Genomic DNA, 9,766 nt, shown 5'->3' with positions numbered 1-9,766 from the left:
AATCTCAAAGCTCGAACTATGAAAGCTAAAAAATCTTTGACACTCGAATCTCAAAGCTCGAACTATAAAAGTTAAAAAATTCTTAACACTCGAATCTCAAAGCTCAAACTATGAAAGCTAGAATCCTTAACGCTCGAATCTCAAAGCTCGAACTATGAAAGCTAGAATCCTTAACGCTCGAGTCTCAAAGCTCGAACTATGAAAGTTAAAAAATCTTTGACGCTCGAATCTCGAAGCTCGAACTATGAAAGCTAAAAAATCTTTGACGCTCGAATCTCAAAGCTCGAACTATGAAAGCTAAAAAATTCTTAACACTCGAATCTCAAAGCTCGAACTATGAAAGCTTGAATCCTTAACGCTCGAGTCTCAAAGCTCGAACTATGAAAGTTAAAAAATCTTTGACGCTCGAATCTCGAAGCTCGAACTATGAAAGCTAAAAAATCTTTGACGCTCGAATCTCAAAGCTCGAACTATGAAAGCTAAAAAATCCTTAACACTCGAATCTCAAAGCTCGAACTATAAAAGCTAAAAAATTCTTAACACTCGAATCTCAAAGCTCGAACTATGAAAGCTAGAATCCTTAACGCTCGAGTCTCAAAGCTCGAACTATGAAAGTTAAAAAATCTTTGACGCTCGAATCTCGAAGCTCGAACTATGAAAGCTAAAAAATCTTTGACGCTCGAATCTCGAAGCTCGAACTATGAAAACTAAAATTTTTAACGCTTAAACCTTGAAGCTTGAACTATAAAAGCTAAAAAATCCTTAACACTCGACTCTTGAAGTTCGAACTATAAAAGCTAAAAAATTCTTAACGCTCGATCGAGTCTTAAAGCTCGAACTATGAAAGTTAAAATCCTTAACGCTTCGGTCTCTAAGCTCGAAGTTTCGTGCTTATGACGCACGAATTATATCGAAATCTTCTGGATTTGAGAACGATTCTTTTTCTACGTTTGTTTCCCAAAATTGAAGTCGAACTTCGATATTTTATCGATACTCACGATTGTTCTCAACGAACGATCATTTTCGAAAGCTGGCAATTACAAAAAGAAGAAACGGACTAAGTTATTCAACGATTCGAGCTTCCGTGTATTTGAATTCGCAATCTATATTTTTTAGAAAATGACTAACAAGTATCATAGAATTATTGTTAATTTCTTTCCGCAATTTGTCACCAACACCGAGAACTCAATTTTAAAGCTTCATATAATGTTAGTCTCAAAAATCTCAACATTTAAGGTCGAGCTACGAAGCTTCGAAGACTTAAGTTTTACACATTGCTATTTCAAAGCGTCAAATCTTTGAAACACTGGCTTAAGATCGACATTAGAATGATTCTGCGCTCTACGTCGCGCCTTCGTAGAGCGACATCTAACGTGTCAACCGTGAAACAACTAGTACCCAGTCGATAAAGAAGACACCGAATTCTCAAACAGCAGAAATTAAATACTTTAACCGGTGTATTAAAATGTTACTATAAAGAGGAGTACAGTTTACAATTTGTTCGTGAAAAACATACGTTATAACGATATTATTAATTAATATATTGGTAATACATACTTTTAAGATTATATAGAAAAGAAATCGTTGCAAAGTCTTATTCTAACCAAAAGATAGATGTCGCTAGAAATCGTTTTTCCTGGATAAATGAGATAGGCTATTTGATAGTAGATATATCTTCATAAACAATTATCTGGAATTAGAAAATTTCTAATCTGTAAGAAACTAAAGGTGTCTTGTAAGAAACTAACGACAGAATATTCATAGTATTTGAATAATAAGATGTAGAATACGGATAAAATTTCTCAAATTCATTGTTCCTTTTTAATAACAATATTCGACCACTCGGATATTCAAAGTTCAGTCGCAAAGATTCAAAACTTACAGAAAATTTGGATATTAAATTATTCGACTAATCTAAGCTCTATATCGGACACGTGATTCGTTAGGAAGTTACTTTTATTAACCAAAAAACAAATGGATATGATTTATATTTAAAATATCACGAAAGCATTTACAAACAATCCGTAAGTTTACGCATGAGTTGTAAACCGTCGATAATGTAAAACAGCTGTGTGGAATCAGTCGTACCAGCTCTGTTTGCAACGAAAACGATTTAAATACAAAAATGAATTAAATTCCCAATTCGAAAGGAAAAAATCGAACCATCGTCCACGTGAACTCTTTTTTTTTTTATTACCTTTGTGTGTCGAACTCACCACCGAAATTCCAAATATTATTTATTTCGTATAATTTGAATTTTTGTCCACTCGTTCCTACGTGTATTCGATATAAAATAATTACGTATACTCGACGATCTATTTTTTCACAAAAATATAATTACGGCGTTCGAGCATACATTCACTTTACACCAAATATTAGAAACACATTATTTCTAACAAAAATTCGTAGAAAAAAATCCTTGAAATCGTTTACGAATCTAAGGTGTTCTCAAAGTCGGTACAATTTTAAAGATTCACCATCGGATCGATTCCCGCGTTACCTAATTATTGCGTTGTTTATTAATTTCGTATTAAACGGAAACTGTTCGCGACGAAACGATTGGGGACGCTGAAATGGTGGACAAGAGAAGCAAATTTTAGAATAATTTCGGCTTATTGTGAGGCAAAAGCAGCAGGTGGGCTTTACTTTCAGAGACTGAGAAAAAATGTGTAACGACGAACTTTCACCGGATAATGAGACGTTAATGTAACGAATGACACACCGAGTTTAAGCTTTAGCTTAACGAGTAACGATGCTGGCTTCGCTGAGCATTCATCTTAGAATGATCATTTATTAATTAAGAGCCAACGGTCGCGTACGGACTTTCGCTGGTTGGTATTTGACCGAGTGAAAACACCAGCAGGACTAAAGCTGTTTATTGCGATTCGCCCGTAACGAATTGACCCGCGTAATTTGAACACTGTTGACACGATTGCGATTTTTCAGAGAAAACATTTCATCCACTTACCGTTCTCAGTTTTAATAGCGAACAATCGAATATGCAATTTCGTTGGTTCAAAAATTCAAATTATACGAAATAAATAATATATGGAATAATATTAACCACTGTGAACTCTGAGTTTGATCAACACTACATTTTAATATTATTAATAATGAACCTATTTTATAAAAATCTGAAATAAAGACCGTAGAATAATATTCTAACTAACAAAGTAGGTCATTATTGATTGTGAAAAGAAGGATAACTCGCGTTGTTCATCGCTTTAACGATATGTTACCACGATCCTGCTTACCTACATATGCATGCATTACGAAGTTAAAGAGATAATTTCATATAGGTTACGTCTCGTCAACATACTGAACAACAAAAAAAAAACTTAGCTTAACAAAATCACATTACAAATTCCACTGTTTTAAAGTGAACTATTAAAATTAACAAATATGTTCAATATTGGATTGCAATAATAATGAAATGTAAACGTTTATTTAGATTCTTACTTGTAACAATTTTATACCAAATTGAATGACGAATATGTAAGTTTATCTGCAAGACAATCGTGTAACATTATAAATCGAAAGTTAGAAGTTTTAACTCTCCACCTATCGATAAGAATGACTATCCACCAACTTTTTTCAAAAGAAAACGAATTAATAAGAACCTTATGAAAACGATATAATATACTGACTATTAGATACGTGGATTGAGAATATTTGCCTAATTTATACATTTATTGAGTTGTTTTACGTACATCCTAAAACTTTAATGTCTGTAAAGCTATTAGTTCAAATATCATATCAAATTTACCGAAGGCAAACAAAATATTGTATTTCGCAGAAAAAAACTCGGCCACTGTCTTCAGATACCTGTGAAAGTAGTCTATCTGTATAATGTAAAAACGTTTCGTGCAGGCTTAAAAGTCATTTACAAAATTAGCCAAACATTATCTAACCACACTACACAGCATCAGTCGCCGCTACGGAACTAACCCTTCCTAAGTGTACGTGTGCGCGAGAAAAGATGCGCATAAAATTATTGTATCGCACACTGTTCACTAGTACGAATTGCAACGTAATACGTACGTTACTCTGTTAATAATCAGTAACCGATAACCGATAACCGGTAACCGGTAACCAGCACTTTAATTCATACTATCTGTGTACCTTTCAATCCATCATTTTCTAATAGTATCATTTACTTCAAGTTTTTACATCATTGTTTTGCTCTGTATTCGTTTATATAAAAATTTGCACATTTTAACACAACATTTCATTCAATATATATTATACAAAGGTAAATATAAGCATTTGCTACAAAAAATACAATTAAAGAAATACTCATGCTTAAAAATGACGCAGACAGTATAATCTAAAACCGTGGTATAATTATTGATTACGGATTACGGAAATTTTTATTCTCATAATTATGTGTATAATAAAAAATTTCAATTTTATTTATATTTACATAATTTATGAAAATCGTCACATACATAAATGAACACTATTCACAGTCGATTGTCGCATGTTAACTTTGCACGCGTTTAGCTCCCAGCCTCCCTCAAAATGTCAAAAAAGGAAAATATATATATATGTACAAGTACTATACAATAGTCATAACGAAGTTATTCGGTGTAAGGCCATTTTCCTCACATTAACATTTAATTAACCCACATTCTTTCAGGCGTTTATATCTCAAACAGAGAAACAAATTGACATATCTTAAAATTAGGAAAAATGTAATTCACAATTAGAAAAATCACCTTGAATTACCAATTGATTTTAATTCAACTATAATTCTTATATAAACACTTTTCAATTAAGATTCAACAGAAAGATTTTTCATAAAAGATGATAAATCAAATATGTCTGCACTACTTAATAATTTTCTCACAGCCACTTGTTCATTTAAGTTTGTTGCAGCTGATTTTAATTTGTTCTTCCATTCAGTAGAATCATTTTCATTTATGGAGCATATAATAATTTCGTTTACTTCGTCTTGCACGGAATAACACGCTATAGATTTAAATACAAACTTCAAATCATTCTTCACTTTTTTCTTAATACTTTGATCTCGGCTAACTAAATTTAAAATAAAAAGACCATCATTTGTTAAAGATTCCGAAACTGATTTTATAATAGCCATTTCTAGAAATTGTTTAGGTGGACAACTTATTCCAACTGTAGTATCTTTACTATCTACGTCAAAAAGTATAGCTTTGTATTTTTGTCCATTCACTGCATTGTCTTTGATAAATCGAATTCCATCTGCAATTTCAACCTTCATTCTGTTGTCAAGAATTAAACCAAAATAGTCAGTAGCAATTTTTAGCATTATTTCATCAATTTCAACTGCAATAATTTTCAACTGTGGAAATATAAATATATATTCTATCAAATATTTCAATTTGTAATACTGTCAATAATAATATTAAGTATTATGTACATACTTTAGGAAAGCAATTGTACAAAAATGTACATAGATTTCCTCCACCTAATCCCACAATCATGATTTCATCATATTCTTTAGAATTTATTGCAGCACTAACACCAATACTCATGTATAAATGATGATCACATGCTAAGAAACCTGGATCAATAACTTTCTTCATTTTGCCACGTCTTGATTTAGCTGGAAAAATTACTTATGGGCTAAAAGCATTTTAAAATAATGGAATAATTACAGTAACAAAATTCAATACCTTGTTTAAGACGAGCTTCGCTTTGAATAACATAAGGATTGTTTAAAAACACTAATCTCCGAAACTCGTAACCATCTCTTTCGACCTCCTCGACAACAAAAAGGCCACTAAGGTCACTTTTTCCTTTATAGCATGTAATTCTTACTCCTACATCTGAACCCAATGATAGGAATGGAATATCATTTTTACCAGACAAACCTTCCGGAGCTAAATTCAAAATACAATCTTCAAGTTCACTTTTTACATCATCCCAGCTTTCAAATTTGTGATCCCTACGTAATGTAACAATTGCAAGTCTATCGCGTTGCGCACTCTTAAGAACTTGTTGCCTCCCTTCTTTTGTACTAAATAACCAATCTGTTTCCCTAGGATAATAAAAGGTTTTAAAAACTATGTTACATGTAAATATTTATCATTGTTCAATATTTATCTGAAATAAACACAAACTTACTTCCCTTGTGGTACTATAAATGCTGCATATGTTTTTGTGCCTTGTATTTTAGGCCGATCTAGAACATAAACTGTATAGCGTGGCTGATTGTCATCAGGACGATGTAAATCTAATGATATTTCTCCAATGTCGGCCACACTGCGTTTTTGTAAACTGTTACATATCAATGCTGACTGTTGCGCTGACAGTACAGCAGATATTACCTCATTTGCTGATGACAATCGTTTTGGAGGACCATCGAACAATGCTACTTCCAGAACCTATCGTAATTAGAAACTATATTCTTTCAAAAGAACCATTGAACAAAACAAAATCGATTATTTACATTATTAAATTATTATATTAATTTATGATAGTTATTTTAAAATAGTTATAAATATGTTCTAGATGTATTTCTCATAACGTGTAATATTTAAAAAAAAATGTCCACTTAAAACAAATTATTAATAATAGTACAATTCTTACAGTTTGTGATAAATTTGTAACTTTTGTGGCAATTACAACAAAGATTGGTATCACACTTCCTTCTTCAATTCGTGCTTTTGCTTCTGCCTCATGGCATCGTACTATACGAAACATGAACCCAACATTTGGAAAATAAGATAGAAGTTCCTTTAATATGTGTTCTTGTAATAAAGAGATACAAATGTATCTACCACCATTACGCAAAACTTTTGTGATTTCCTGAAATAAATAATTCATGGTATACTATATAATACACATCATAAGTAGAAGAAAAATTTAGTTTTCTATTTATTTAATGTTGAACTCTATTATTCAATATATATGAATTTACCTTAAAATATCTATTGACTGTAGATACTGTTCCTTCCTTAGTATCTGGCATAAGAGCATCCAAAGTACCTTTATCCAAAATAACACTAAATGTATCACTTGAATATGTCATTTGTGTAGCATCCATTTGCTCATAAATTAAATCTGGTCTTACAGATACATTAATATCACACATTTGTTTAATAACAATATGTGATATATCAATATTAGTAATATTTCTACAATTAGAAATAAATACAATTAGAAATAAATTTATATAAATTTAAGGCTTTTGTAAATGTGAAACTTAGATAAACTGCCTCAGATGGTTCCTCTGCAATAGATTCTGATTACAGCTACTGTGGGTGTAAAAAGTATTCGTACATCGGTCAATCTAAAAAAAACTTTATAGAACTTTGTTTACTACCAAAAATATATCAACAGAAACATACATACATATTCTTAGAAACCTCAAGAACAAATGCCTCTAGATATTCTAATGATAATTATGTTGACATTCCTTTGATTACCTTATAATTATTAGACATAAAATGTTATGAAACAGGAAATGTACGAATAGTTATTACTTGTACATTTTCAACCATATTCAAGACTTTTGTTAATATTTACATAGAAAATATAAATAAACAATTTATTTTTAATGAAATTTGTTCTTAAGATTTCTAATATGTATACATGTCTTTGTTGATATTTTTTTTGTAATAAACAAAGTTCTATAATGCTTTTGTTGAAATTGACTGCTGTATGAATACTTTTTACATCCACTATATAGAAATTCATTTTTATGTACAACAACCAACTCACCTGTAACCAACATCATATAAACACATACTAACTGTAGAATTACCACAGCCAACAATCAAAATATTATCTTTTATTTTGATGTATTTCAAGAGAATACTGCATAATTCTGGGTATTCTCCATACCTAAATACCAATATAAATACTATGTATTGACAAGAAACTAAATTCATAATACATTAAGATTTTTATTAATATTGATATTATAAAATTTATATTAATATTCATAAACAGTATATACCATTCAAAATGTTTTTTACCACGTTTCTTGAAAAATGTATTCCAATACTCGACTTGACTAAATTCTTCGTGTGTTTTCGGTAACAAATTCATAATTTCAACTTTCAAATATAATTATAAACCTGATAACATATAATTATTTTAAGTCTTTTATTATTACTACACTTATAGAATTAGGTTAACACATGTTGATATACATATCAAATTACATAGGTAAATTCAACATTACTTTATTTTATGTTATACTTTAATTAGAAATTTAAAGAGTTAAATTACATTAAATTGTATCAATGTTGCATTTTACTTAAAAGTCATTAATTGCACATACATATTTTACTCACAGCATTAATTGTAATATTACAATAGTTAAACCAAAAACTATATCATGTCAGTAGCCTTTATTACGCGTACAAACTTATTTACAAATGGACATAAATGTAAAAATATTCTGTATCAAATTCAAAATTGTTATATTCAAATCTAAAGAGTAAACGTTCTGCTAAGAGCGCATTTTGGGTGGATATATATGTATAAACAAATATAATGTACGACTAAAGTAAAAGCTACACTAAAAGCAGAATTTTTAACTTTTCGAGTAGGAAAATTTATGCCACTATGCGATCACGATGAAAAGTGTAGACAAGAGTGGATACGATGACACGAGTATACTTTAAATGCGTTGCGCATAGTTACAAATACAATTGTTATTGTTGAGTAAAAATGTTATTATTTTAGCGTTATCCAGTTTGGAATCCAAGATTTATTCCATTACGCAATAGCAGAACTGTTAAAACAGTACTATATAGTAAAAAAACATTGCATATACATAGTTTTATATGGGGAAAATTTCGCAATAAAAAAGTCGATGAGAATTTCAAACTATTTAATAAAAAAATTCCATTTACAATAAATTTGCAAATATTAATGTGTATTTACTTATATGAATTTTTTTCTATTTACACAATACTGTTTTTATCATTTCAAAATTACAGAAAAGAAAATAGCTTCTAAATGTAACTAACTTCGGGACTTGATTAATCTAGATTTATCACTAGGTAACAGGAGAAAGACCTGTCCACTCTTGTGTACACTTTTCATTGTGGCAACATAATGGAACAAATTCCCCGAGTTGGCAACATCGCCTATTCTCATTAGAACTAAATTTGATCATCACCATTTATAATCATCTGTGACTGGTTTTAGTTTAGAATTCCATTTTCAGTGTACATTTCACTTTAGACGTTATATTACACTCTTCTATAGAGAGTCTGCAATCGCAAAGCTAAACAAGGGGCAATTCCCTATAAAAAAAGAAATTAAATATACAGAATAAAGTTTTTGCTTGCAACACTATTTAAAAAAAGAAAACGATTTTGTCGCATTGCATAAATTGATATTGCGATACACCTGGTCGTTTAAAACAGTTAAAGCAAATTTTAAATTCAATTGTACGAGTGCCGCTACCATATGTATTAGAATTAAAGAATTAGAATAATTTTTAACAAAATTGCGACCTTGCAAAATGCAATTTTCGAATATTGGATATGGTCAACATATTCTTTCTTCTAAACAATAGGTTTATCGTCAATAGATTCAAACCCAGAACAGCTTTGAATGCCTTGCTATTTCCATCGCCAACGGACATGCATGTCTTGTCTTCACTCCATGATTTTTCTCTGATCACAAACATTTTCAGCATAATATCGTTTCCCATTTTGTCAGCTCTACTCGTATGAGTATTACCATATTTATTCTGGTAACTTTTCAGCCACTTATCATACTCTTCGATCTCAGAAGTGTTTCCAAATATTACAAGATTGAT

The 9,766-nt window shown here is 30.5% G+C and overlaps 1 protein-coding gene across 2 annotated transcripts; it reads right to left on the bottom strand.

Annotated features, from left to right (window-relative positions):
- Nucleotides 1-3,702: 3,702 nt before the first annotated feature.
- Nucleotides 3,703-9,477, bottom strand: LOC143150018 (eEF1A lysine and N-terminal methyltransferase homolog). Of its 2 annotated transcripts, none has more exons than XM_076318013.1 (9): nucleotides 9,459-9,477; nucleotides 7,946-8,066; nucleotides 7,708-7,830; nucleotides 6,905-7,121; nucleotides 6,574-6,792; nucleotides 6,109-6,368; nucleotides 5,658-6,022; nucleotides 5,406-5,587; nucleotides 3,703-5,323 (listed from the first exon to the last, which is right to left on the bottom strand). In XM_076318013.1, exons 2-9 carry the CDS (start codon nucleotides 8,035-8,037, stop codon nucleotides 4,775-4,777), a joined length of 2,007 nt encoding a protein of 668 aa, XP_076174128.1. In that variant the 5' UTR covers nucleotides 8,038-8,066; nucleotides 9,459-9,477; the 3' UTR covers nucleotides 3,703-4,774. The 2 variants fall into 2 exon arrangements, with proteins under 2 accessions (XP_076174128.1, XP_076174120.1); XM_076318005.1 differs by lacking the exon at nucleotides 9,459-9,477 and adding an exon at nucleotides 8,286-8,739.
- Nucleotides 9,478-9,766: the final 289 nt, after the last annotated feature.

Source organism: Ptiloglossa arizonensis, chromosome 1 (genome assembly GCF_051014685.1).
Source record: "Ptiloglossa arizonensis isolate GNS036 chromosome 1, iyPtiAriz1_principal, whole genome shotgun sequence".
Taxonomy (NCBI): domain Eukaryota; kingdom Metazoa; phylum Arthropoda; class Insecta; order Hymenoptera; family Colletidae; genus Ptiloglossa; species Ptiloglossa arizonensis.
Note: the sequence above shows the minus strand (reverse complement) of the source record. Positions and strands in the feature narration are given on the sequence as shown.

Excerpts from the sequence above, each read along its gene's own strand:
- LOC143150018 (XM_076318013.1), bottom strand. The coding sequence starts at position 8,037 with ATGAATTTGTTACCGAAAACACACGAAGAATTTAGTCAAGTCGAGTAT. Across the intron at positions 7,831-7,945 it reads GGTAAAAAACATTTTGAATG|GTATGGAGAATACCCAGAAT; the intron begins GTATATACTGTT and ends ATTGGTATTTAG. Across the intron at positions 5,324-5,405 it reads TGTACAATTGCTTTCCTAAA|TTGAAAATTATTGCAGTTGA; the intron begins GTATGTACATAA and ends ATATTTCCACAG.